Genomic DNA, 12,983 nt, shown 5'->3' with positions numbered 1-12,983 from the left:
AAGCTAATTTATGTCATTTTCAGCATATAGTTGGGACAATATTAGTGGTTTAGAAAATAACAATAATGACATCTCAAGTCAAAATATTGTGAACTATTTCACGTAGAATCAGATTCAGAAAAAAATTAAATAGAATGTTTTCAAAATTTAAAAATAGAATGGTTTCAAAATAAATTATAAATAGAATCGAAAGTGTTGTTTATCAATTTAATCATGAAACGTTTAAAAACACTAGTCAAATGCGATAAAATATTATTAGAAAAAAGATGTCTTAAAATATGTTATCGAATTGAGTTAGAGTCTCCTTTTGTTCCTATAACTGAACCCCGGAAATTGCATTCCGAAATAAAACTTTTAGAGAAAGTTAATACTAGTAGGTAATAAGAATTCAATCTTCCCTTGAATACTATATATGTTCAACTAATTAAATTTCTAAAATTAAAAGAAGTTGAATAATAATGTGAACGTATACATTTAAAAAAAAAACCATAATTTTAGAATATGATTCTGAATAACGTGTTTAAACAACTTGTTGAAACCTTTTTAGTTTTTACTTCCCCCCCACCCATATAAACAAGAACAATAATAACTTTATTATTATTTATTTATTTGCAAAAAAAAAAACAGAGATAAATCAAACGTGGAGATATAATAAGAGCAAGAAACTTTTTCTAATTAATTAATTATTAGAGATCCTGCAAGAAGAAAAAAAGGGAATATGCCTTCACACTCTTCAAACAAATTCATTTTAAAAATTGGGGTGCTTTTTATTTTATTCTTTTAAAAAAAATATATATATATAATAAATTATGGGATTCTTTTATTACAACAACAACAACAACAATAATAATAATAATAATAATAATAATAAGAGAAAAGAATTGAATCCCAGCTGTATGTACAAGGAAAGTATCATTTTCTTTACTACTAGTGTGCAATTTGAGTAAAAGCACTTTTTTTAGTACTTTATTTTATTTAGTCAATGTAATGGGCAATTTTTATTTTTGTTGATTCTCAACCTAGTGTCTAGAACCCGTATTGGAGTCCGTACTAAATTTAGATCGCACACTGCAAGGTCCATTTATGGGTGATGCTCCTAACATAATCTTCTCCATACATATTCGGATCGCACTCAGGATGGAGCAGACCCTTCATTCTACAATGTAATGACACTTTATATATATATAGAGAGACTTTTTTTCCTGTTTTTAATATTCTTGTATTGTAGTATAATGTATGTAGTTCATAGATACCACTGCCTGCATATATTGATGAATAAAGCAACGAATCAATGCATTTTTATTTTAAAATGTTAATGGCATAAAAAGTATGTGTATTTATTAATTATATAATATATAATTACTAGTGTATTATTCAAATTGAATTAAAAAAAAAAGTTTTACTCTTTTAGTGCAACTTTCCATCAAGAATTCAAGATTATGGAGATTTGGTTTTGTATACAAACTTATACAAGAAAGTATTTTTTTTTAAAAACAACCTTGAAAATTAATATTTAGAATAACTTAATTATTCTCCAAAATTCATCCCCCAAAAAACTAATCAAAATATACAATTTGATTCGACCAATCTTGAACCAACCCATCTTGAATCAAGAAAAACTTTGAACGAGTTATGATCCAATCCGTTTATCAATTAAGTCGATATTTCTATTTTCTCATTGACCCATATGAAAAAGGTAAGTCACCTTTGTCCATAAAGAATACTAAAAACGAAAATCTTTAGACTAGTCTGGGTCTATTATGGAGAGATGGTCGCCCATAAAGCTATTTGTACATTATTTGACGTCTCGATTTTCTAGAGTCCATAGAGAAGGGTATGAAGCCTCGCCATTTATTTACTATGAGCGATAACACAGTGCAAATTCAAATTAATCATATGACACTCTATTGAAATAGTCAAGCTTCGATATAAATATCAGACAACAATGAAAAAAAAAATCCTTTCACTTTCACTAGCTCTTAAATAATTACAGGATTGATACTGACGGATGAGAAATCAATGCAGTGGGAATCTGTGCTTTACTAATTCCCAGCCCCAATTAATTTATTAATGGTCCATGGTTTTTTTTTTTTTATAATTATTATTATTATTGATACTCGATTAAATTTAAATTTATGTTGGTAAGTATTGAGAATAAACTTTTCTAAAAAGTAAAAACGACTTCACACACATCACGCTTGAACTCAAGAGATTTCTTAAAAAATTAAAGAATATTTATCACTCCAACATAATTATATTACTTTATTCATTTCAATTTATTAAATCCGTTTTGATTCGACATGAAATTTTTAAATATGTAAAATGTATTAAAATGAAACAAAAAATAGAATGAACAAATTAAAACAAAAAAATAATTGTCTGTGGTTCAATGTTTCTTCTATAGTGGATTACTATTATTACATATAATTTAGATTTTTTTTAAATCTATTTTTTCTTGCTTTATTTTGATATTAATATGAATCCAATGGAAAAATACTATAAAAAACATTTGGGACCACTTGCCTATATTCGTATATAGTCACATATACTATTTACCTTTAGTAATCACATATTTTGAAAAATAAAATCTAGATGAGATTGTGATTGACATATCACGAATCTAGCTTTTCATATATAAAAAAAGGAATTGCCGATAATTGTAGTATTTTAAAAAACATGATTTTCTTGAGTTGGGAATCTATTGAAAAGCAATATCTCCACCTCATAACAGTTGTGGTAAGGTCACCTATACCTATCTTTCACAATTTCTACTTATGAAGACATATTGAATATATTTTTAATAATGTAGATTTGATTATGAGTTCATAGATTTTATACAATATAGTAACATTTTTGTTTCAAATTCTACACGTATGCCCAAAAAATAATATAGTCAAACTTAAATATCATAATGACTATTTACGAAAATTTTCCTTTCTAATTAAATGAAAAGGAAAGACCCTAAAATAATCTTATAGTAACGACTAAAAAGCAAAATAACATTCCCTCAAGTATATGTACACCTGATCTTTATTATGTTTAATCATAAATTAGTTAGCTCATGAGCATACTACTATAATGAAAAAACTTACCTAAATCTCACTAGTTAATGGATTAATTACACAGATATACTCTAATTTATAATATTACGTATCATATTAACTTTTGATGCATCCAGATATATGTATCTCGGAACACATGAGGTCAAATTAGATGTTATTTTTTCTATTTACGTTGTATACAAGTTGATTCACATGTATCGGGGATACATAACACTCTCGCTTGCCTCTCTCATCTCCTATGTAACTGGTATCCCAGATACATGTGACTCACTCCATATACATACATATACATTAGTATTTATCAAGTGTAATGTTTTAAAAGGCGGAGACGTGAGGCGAGGCGTAAGCCCTGAGACACGGGGCCTAAGTCCCATGGATCTACAGGGCGTAGTCTCATGTATATTCAATTTTATAGTTTTATTACTAATAAAATAAGCAAAAGTAAACCTTTCAATGATTTTACAAATATTTTTTTATAAATAACCTATAAAATATAGAAATTATATTATGATTTTTATTTGAGATAACTATTAATAATCAATTATGAAGAAAAAAAGTATTATAATTACTATTTGAGAAATATCATTATTCCAATAATAAAAAAATTTGATTTAAAGCAAAAAAAGTTCAAAAAATAAATTAAAAACTCCCGAGCCTACATTTTTACGCTCAGGAGTCAGGACTTATGTTTTATGCTCGAGGCTTACTCCTCAATTTTTATAACTTACGCATTATGGATCTACGTCTTTAATTTACGACCCGGAATGTTCGTGGTACGCCCCGCCCGAGACTCGCCCCAAAAACGTTTTTGAAAACACTAATCTAATGTGATTTGCATGTATCTGAAATATATAACAAATCTCGCTCGCCTCTCTCCCTATTTTAGTGAATCTGGTAGCAAAAAATACATGTATCTAAGAGTATCATCCTCGATATATAATAGGAAACTCATCATAGTGGTTATATATATAATATTTTAAAAATATAAATAAATAAAAATGATATATACATGATAGTATTTCTCCTACTATAAACCAAAAGAAATAAATTGAGTATTCAAGTCAGAAGTTTTAGTAGATGGTGTAATCAAATGGTAGGATTTGCACTAGAAAATCGATTTTACATGTGCTATTTAAATTACATTAAAAGTTAAGACTTGATATTCCCAAACTTCAAATCTATACAAATTAAAATTCTTACTCCTATTCAAATGTCAAATCTTAGATATGAAGTTAGACTTGACAATCCCCGCATGATCGAATTGAATTTTTTCTGCACCCAGAGGATGTATAAGTCGACCTTGGACTTTGAATTGTCATTTATATATTATATAAAAATAAAATCAAACCTCTCTATAACAACAATATTGTACATAACATGAAAATCGAGAAAGAAGTAAAGCTCATTTTCCTTTCGAGGTAAAACGGCACACAAGAGAAGGTTGGTCCATCAAAAGTCTGATTCCTCCACGAACAAAGCTAACTAATATTTCATTCCATTTTTTTTATTCGCAACGAGGGGGAGAGAATGGAATTCTTTACGAAGTTAAAAAAAAAACTGTGGCTTTTTCTCCGAAATTGAACGATAAAGTACACCTGATTCTAAGTGCAGGAAGGACTAAATATGACGAGGCACTCGATTTGATTCAGATGTTCTTGATTATTCGACGTTATTTCTTTTAAGAGTAGCAAAACAATAACACAGAACATAACATATCGGTGCACAGGACACCGGAGACCCAGAATGCAGAATGTTTAAAGACCAACAGATGGAACTAAGACTATCCACGAACTGAAAAGGTAAAGAACATGAATAACTATTAGACTATTATCCGTTCTAAAGGACAGACATTTGCCTTTATGTTTACCAGAACAAGCAACGATGTTATTCAATCAATACAAGTTCTAACTGTGAGGGCTAAAAGCAAGCTAAAAATAACAATACGCTCATGTAGTTCTACACTAACCTTGTCCCGAACAAGCCAGCCCCACGTCAATGTTTATCTCAACACCAACAAAATTTCCTAGCAAAGATTGTCATATCGATCACACTGTAAGCCCTTGTGGAGCAGCAGGTGCAGCCACCTTAGGCTTTGCCTTCTCGACCACTATGGCCTGTGTAGTCAGAACCATTCCTGCAACTGATGCTGAATTCTGCAAGGCACATCTTATCACCTTGGCTGGATCAATGACTCCAGCGTCCACGAGATTCTCATATATGTCTGTCATCGCGTTATAACCCATCTCCCATTCGGCTTCCTTCACCTTCTCCACGACTACTTCTCCTTCAACTCCAGCATTTTGGGCTATCAAAGATGCTGGGGCTACTAATGCCTGCATGCCCGAATTGAAAATCAACAAAGGATTAACAGAAGCCCACCATACACAAACACACAACCAAAAAAGAACACTTAATTCCCCTACTTCATTCAGGACACATTTTTTTTCAAGTTTATTCCCAAGAAAACATCCTTGTATACTTGGTATCTGTTATGCTTCCAATGTGGCATGCTCTTATAGACATGAAAATGTCATTGCGCATTTGAAAGCACATGTTGTAATGGTACTTTTGGTTTGTCCAGTCAAACAATATCATATAAAATAAAATGAAATACATTTAGTTATTGATATTTGAGCATTCTTTACCTTTTGAATGATGTCAGCGCCCAATCTTTCATCTGCGTCTTCAATCTTCTCCTTAATGGCAGGGACATAAGTTGATAAATGAACAAAAGCAGCACCACCACCAGGTACTATTCCCTCTTCAATTGCAGCAAAAGTTGCATTCTTTGCATCCTCAATACGAAGCTTGCGGTCTTCAAGCTCGGCCTCTGTTGCAGCTCCAACCTTTATGACGGCAACACCCCCAGAAAGCTTGGCAATTCTCTCAGCAAGTTTCTCGGAGTCATACACTGAGTCCGTCTCAAACAGCTCCTTTTTAAGCTGAGCAATCCTAGATTGTATCTCATCCTTTGATGCTGCATCAGCGATGATGGTTGTTGAGTCCTTGGTAATTGTCACCTTTCTGGCAATTCCAAGTGCTTCAACTGGGGTATTCTCAACGAGCAGGCCCAAATCAGTTGCCTGGTACTCAGCTCCTGATATAACATGACAACTTTATGGTAAGGAAATGCTCAGTCTTAGGTAGATGCATTTGAGGACAGAAAATAATCCATGCAAGGTATCACAAATGGAGAGTACAGTGGACAGTATCCATGATTATGTCTGCTTAAAAAGAAACGGCTAAACTAACACCAGGATGAACGTTAGGGATCCAAGGAAACAAACTTAGGACTTGGTCTCTCAGGGTAACAATGTTTCCCTTTACAACCCATCTTTATCAGGACGAAAAGAAGAGAAATAAGATTTCTTGTTTCTAGATCAAGCTCAAGCATGACAATTAACGACTTCTACAATATTATTACCAAGTCCACAATTTCCCCTTTTTTAGAAAATTATTGACACTAAATAAGCTTACAAAAGTTCTGCTAATATGCTTAGATTCCGTTCCAAAATAATTATCGTTCCATAATGCATGTACTTTGATATTAAATAGTTTTAACAGTATTACCATGTTTTCGTTTTTTCAAGTAGACTCATCAAAGGGAGTGTTCCACTCGAGTAGGCCAACCAAAATGAGTGAAACTCCCAATTCTCTCTCTCTATCCTTCAGGCTCAAACTCAAAACTTTTGAAGAAACATGTAAATTTTCTTCATAGTCTTTCTTACGATTTTTTTTTTTGTTTCTATTAACTAGGACCAAGATGAACATAAGGATTCAAGGAAACAAACTTTGGACTCAGCATCTGAAGATAACACTGGTTTCTTTACTACTCTACATTAATCAGGATAAAAAGAAAGAAAAATGAGTTTGTATGTCCAGATCAGCATCGATCTCTCTCGCTGTATACACAACACACACACACACAAAGACTGCTTCACTCTGTTTTTTTTCCGGTTAAGCTTGTTTCTATTAATTTTGAAGTCCAAACATCAATGCCAGAAACGGGATATATGTTAGGCAAGATCCTCTATCTTATGACTGACAAAGGAACAAAGGAGATCCAGGAGACTAGTGTACTCTACACTATCATTAATATTTCTTTGAAGAGAGCTGAAGTTAAGTGAGTTTGAGAACCTGTCACAATGGCAATATCTTGCAGAAGAGCCTTTCTCCTTTCACCAAATCCAGGAGCTTTGATGGCAGCAACATTCAGTATACCCCGCAACTTGTTCACAACAAGAGTGGCCAGAGCTTCCCCGGTGATATCCTCGGCAACAATGAGGAGAGGGGCGCGTAATTGAGTTGTCTTTTCTAATAGAGGGATAATATCCTTGATAGCAGAGATCTTCTGATCAGTAACCAAGACTCTAGCATTCTCAAATTCAGTAATTAATTTCTCAGAGTTGGTGACAAATTGTGGGGAAATATATCCTCTATCAATCTGCAATGAATGAAGTAAAGGTTGTCAATAAAAGATGGAAGCTAACCTTAAGAGACAAGACACCGTAAAGAATATAAGTCATAACGAACCTCCATTCCTTCTTCAACATGAACAGTTGTCTCTAAGGAGGAGGATGACTCAATGGACAACACACCATCTGGACCAACTTTGTCAATTGCATCCGCAATCATGGTACCAATACTTTCATCATTTCCAGCAGAGATTGAAGCAATAGCTGGTGGAAGAAACCATTCAAAAAACCAATCATTAGCTTGTCACATCAGATGAATGACCTATAGAGTCCTCAAAGAAAAGCAGCAAAATATTACCTTTGATGTCGTCACGACCTTTAACAGGTCTAGCCTTCTTTTCTAGCTCTTCAATCAAACCCAGTACAGTTTTGTCAATGCCCCTCTTTAAAGACACTGGATTTGCACCAGATGTAACACTCAACAGACCGAGTTTAATGATTTCCCGAGCAAGAACAGATGCAGTTGTGGTTCCATCACCAGCTGAATCATTGGTTTTGCTTGCAACCTTCAGTATGCATTTGAAAATAAGAAAAGGAAGATAAGTTCAACATATGTAGCAAATAATGCACATAAAGGAATACATATAGTGGACAAAATTACTGTGATCTCAAGTAGTAAGAATTGACAGAAACAACTAACCTCCCTGATAAGGGCAGCCCCAGCATTCTCCATAGCATCAGGTAGCTCGATGGCACGAGCAATTGTAACTCCATCGTTAACCACCTTAGGGGTGCCATATTCATCCAACACTACATTCCTTCCTGCAGGAAAGTAAAAAGGACTTCAGGACTTCAACCAATCATAAGAAGCATAGTGACAGCCTCAATCAAACAAGTGGATCGATTATTGAAAATCAACCAACCATAGCATGAAATCACAGTCCAAGGTAGTTAGGTAGTTAAACCACAGCTAAAAGAAACAGAAGCATAGAAGTAGAGCATTCAAAATGTTCCACTGATGTATTGCACCACTTGGGACAAGAAATTCAGACACAGCACAGTAATGCTAAGCAGTAATCAGGGATTCTATCACATTCAACATACATATACTACAGAAATAATCAGTCAATGTTCGTACAAAATGAAATATATTCAAGTGCACTAGATAATTGACTGGATCCACCACGATTTCTTTAAATCAAAAACAACATTTGCCTTTAATTCTGTCACAGCTGACAACATCACCCGCCTCAATCTTATCTACTTTGGCTCTAAAGAAATCAGAACTAAATAAACAAACATACAAAGAGAGCTAAAATATAACTCCACAGTTTCAGGCCACCAATTTGCTTCATTTTCATTTCACGAGAAAAAGTAAATGACCTGAATACTCACAATTGATCAGTCAATGATTCGAATATGCAATAAAAACCAAAAGTTCAATCAGAAGTGCTGCAAAATATAGCAAGGACAAAGAGGAGGCAGCAGAAACATACCCCTTGGACCAAGAGTCAGGCCAACAGCATCAGCAAGCTTGTCGATACCAGCCTGCAGGGCACTCCTAGATTTCTGGTCAAAGGCAATTTCTTTAGCACAGGCTTTGACTACAAACCGGTTCTTTGCACCCTTGTTGCCAAATCTCTGTCCCTGCAATTGGCTGACCTTCCTATTCTTCAAACCGCCCTGCATCAAAAAGCCAAATAAATAAACAAATAAGCAACCCAAATTTATCACACAGTAAACAACAGCGAAGGAGTCGATGCTAAATGGACTATATCAAGCAATTGTACAAAGACCAACCAAAGATACAAAGAGTATACATACTAGCAAACACAACCCAAAACAAGACAACCCATATCAATAAATGGTATAAAAAAGAGTACTTTATAGTAAATGATGATACTCACAATTAGGATGACCTGTGTCAGCAAAAGGCACAAACAGCACACATAATAGCAAACACGACCCAAAACAAGATAACCCACATCAACAAATGGTATAAAAATGCATACTCTATAGTAAAACATACTCAAATTATGATGACCCATATCAGGGAAACTCACAAACAACAACAGAATTGCGAAAATAGACGGAAAACAGAAACACCCATATCAAGAAATGGTATAAAAAAACATACTTTACACTAAAAGATACTCAAATTATGCTGACCCATACCAGGAAAACGCACAAACACCACACAGAATTGCAAATAGACAGGAAACAGGAACACCCATATCAAGAAATGGTATAAAAAAGCATACTTTACACTAAAACATACTCAAATTAGGATAACCCATATCAGTAAAAGCCCCAAACAACACACAGAAGAGCTAACAAGACATGAAACAAGGAACACCCATATCAAGAAATGGTGAAAAAAGAACATACCTGTTTAGAAGGAGAAGGGAAAATAGAAGCAGTGGAAATAGCATTAGCAGAAGCCATTGCAGAGAAGAAGAAGAAAAGGGTTTTAGAGAGCTGCTATGTTATTGTGAGTGGATAAGGGGATTGGGTTGGAATGAAAAGAGTGACAAGTTTGGCGAAGTATACAAAGAGAGACTAGGGCTTAATATTTTGCATTTGTTTTTGGAAGTATTATTATTGATAGAGTGAAGGAGTTTCCAGAAGATTCTATCCTTTCCAGAACCATTGAGACTTTAGAAAAAGCAAAATGGGTATTTGGTTGATGACTTGTTTGCAAGTTCTAACCCATCCACATTGAATGGAACAATTAAGTTGCTAGCCAATTTACTCGGTTTTTCGAAAATAGCCTCTTTATATGAAATATGGAAAAATTGTACTTTACTTCTTCCAGATTTTGCTTATTGAATTACAATGTATTGGGAGACGACCTCCCCCACGGTAGTATAAGTTTTCTCTATCCTTGATGTTACACAGAATGCACAATGGGGTAGTACAATGTGCTAAGTGCCGCCGAAGCAGCATAAGCAGACTTCTATTACTGCATAACAATAAAGCGAGATGGCATTTTGCGCCCACATGTTTGAATTTGAGGGTAAAGAAGGAATGTTGTTGCTGTTATTTAGTTTCAGAAAAAAATGCTCCTCCCAATTCTTTATGTCAAACAAATTTATGTATTTAATAGTTTAAGAAAAGACACTGATTTTGAATGAAAATTTGGTCTTAATTTAACCAGAAACATATAAAAGCAAACTTGTCAACTTGTTTTGGTTGAAGTAACTATGGAATTTACTGTGGATATATTGTTCTTGTTATTATTATTATATAATTTATAATTGATATAATGTAAGTTTCTGACAAAAATGCTCCTTTCTCTTATTTAGGTTGAATAAATTTATGTATCTAATAGAAAAAGAACACAATGCTAAATTTTGAATGATAAATTGATCTCAATTCGATGAGAAACATATAAAAACAAACTTGCAACTTATTTTGGTTTATGTAACAATGGATATTAGCTTATCGAAGTCTTGGCACTAAGAAACATTTCATTTTTATTCAATTCGATTTTCCTCTTGTCATGAATAATACTCGAGTTAAAGTAAAAGTGAATACTTTTGACTTGCAACTCCAAACAGAATTTTTTTTCAACTTAAATTTCGTAAGTTTAAAGTTAATTTTGAAGCAATTTAACTCATAAAAAAGTTATATATATTTCGATTATATCTTAAATAGCAGTCACTATGTGGCCATTTGGCCCATTATTGAATTCGTCCGAACTCTCTGGGCTATGAATTTAGAACTTTGGATAGTTAAAATCATTTGTGCAACCTAATACTTCTATGTTCTTAGATTACGTTGCTTGGATTTTTTTAAAATATTACTAATACATGTGAAATTTTTCAAAAAAAATATTAAAGGATTGAATACGAATACAACAAACATTTTTAAAAAGTTCAAATAAGTTCATAGATATTGATCCATATTGGATAATGATATCCTAGCCCATTGGGCTATAACCCTAGGCTCAGAGGTTGAAGAAGAAAAACATATATTACTCTCTCCGTTCACTTTTTAACTTGTTTACTATTTTTAAAATATATTTTTAATAGAATATTAAGAAAATATGATTAGTTTTTCAATTTTATCCTAAACATTAATTATTTATTCTCCAAATCAGTTTTCAATACCTAAGATTATATAATAACTACTCCAAAGGATGTAGTGCAGTAAATGATGTTGTTTTCCCTTAGATTTCTCAGGTTTGAGCCTTAGGCCTGTAAAAATCTTTGATAGGAAGCACTTCCCCTAGAATGGGAACCATACAAGCCACATATCCAAATTAGTCGGACTTTCATGCAAATACCGAACATCGAATGAAACCAAAAAAATATAGTAACAACTATATGAGTATATATATATATTCACAATGAACATGTAAAAATAGAAGGAGAGAGAACAGTTTTAGGTTGAAAAACATAAATAATAATCAAATAATTAAATGTGCTCATAAATCTTTTAGATACCCACTTAAGCTAGCGCTTCACGATAAATTTTGGATCAAATTTTTAAAATTATCTTTAAATATTTAACCATAAAAGTTAAGCAGATTTTGAAGATATAATTTTGAAATATTTTCCAAATTTCCAAAAACTAACTCACACTAATTTTCAGGCTCACAGAACTCTAAATGTTTTTCAAATAAAATATATGTCCAAAAATAATTTCAATACAAAATAAATTTATAAATCCACATGACCAATCAAGTGCTAAACTAAATAGGTAAAAATCATCCTAATGTTTGGTCAAATGTCATTCCAATTATTTTAATAATAAACTTAGATAAGTATTGCCCAACCAAGACTCTTGTCTATTGGTTCTTGTGACTAAAATGTACCTAAAGGACAATATGATAAAACATACTCTATTGGATAGTATTATTTTTTAACTCTATTAAAAAGAATGTCTTCTTCAATCTTTCAGCAATTATTAAATTCTATTTTTTCACTTTAAGATATTTAAGATTGCAATACTAAAAATATTATAAGCAATCCATTTAACATATTTTTAGTTTATAATTATCTAATTTAAAATTATTTTTTATTTTCTTAAATTTCGTATAGATAAATAAGTTAAAACATAGAAAATATATACTTTCAAAGTGTATGTAATTTTGACTCTTAAGACCGACATGAGTTGTTGACTTGTCATTTAGTGTTGAGACTACTTCACCCTTAACCAGAAGGTCTCAAATTCGAGTTTTGGATATGGAGGAAATCATGTTGGGCGCGTCACCCCGAATGGGACTGTAATGCACGATCCAAATTTAGTTCGAACTCTAATGAGCGTTTTGAACACTAAGTGGGAAATCAAAATAAAAAATAAAAAATTTTGACTCGCCAAAAATAATATTTTCTCCGTTTTAATCCATTCAACATACTTTCTTTTTTACTTTGTTAAAAAATAAATAAATGACTTGCTATTTTTAGTAATTACTTAATTTGAACTTTTGAGTGGTATATTTAAATAAATGACTCATATCAAATTAAATTAGACTAAATAAATAGAAAAGAACAAACAAGTA

General features: G+C 32.4%; 1 protein-coding gene across 1 annotated transcript; it reads right to left on the bottom strand.

The window, feature by feature from the left end:
* Positions 1-4,851: 4,851 nt before the first annotated feature.
* On the bottom strand, positions 4,852-10,042 carry LOC125818362 (ruBisCO large subunit-binding protein subunit alpha). The gene is made up of 8 exons (XM_049497884.1): positions 9,866-10,042; positions 8,974-9,160; positions 8,178-8,299; positions 7,836-8,043; positions 7,596-7,741; positions 7,200-7,506; positions 5,708-6,159; positions 4,852-5,395 (listed from the first exon to the last, which is right to left on the bottom strand). The coding sequence occupies exons 1-8, from the start codon at positions 9,920-9,922 to the stop codon at positions 5,108-5,110; spliced, it is 1,767 nt and encodes a 588-aa protein (XP_049353841.1). The 5' UTR covers positions 9,923-10,042; the 3' UTR covers positions 4,852-5,107.
* Between the last annotated feature and the right edge of the window lie 2,941 nt (positions 10,043-12,983).

This window comes from Solanum verrucosum, unplaced genomic scaffold (genome assembly GCF_900185275.1).
Source record: "Solanum verrucosum unplaced genomic scaffold, falcon-dt-bn FXZP01000253.1, whole genome shotgun sequence".
Taxonomy (NCBI): domain Eukaryota; kingdom Viridiplantae; phylum Streptophyta; class Magnoliopsida; order Solanales; family Solanaceae; genus Solanum; species Solanum verrucosum.
This window is presented reverse-complemented; position numbering and strand designations above follow the sequence as displayed.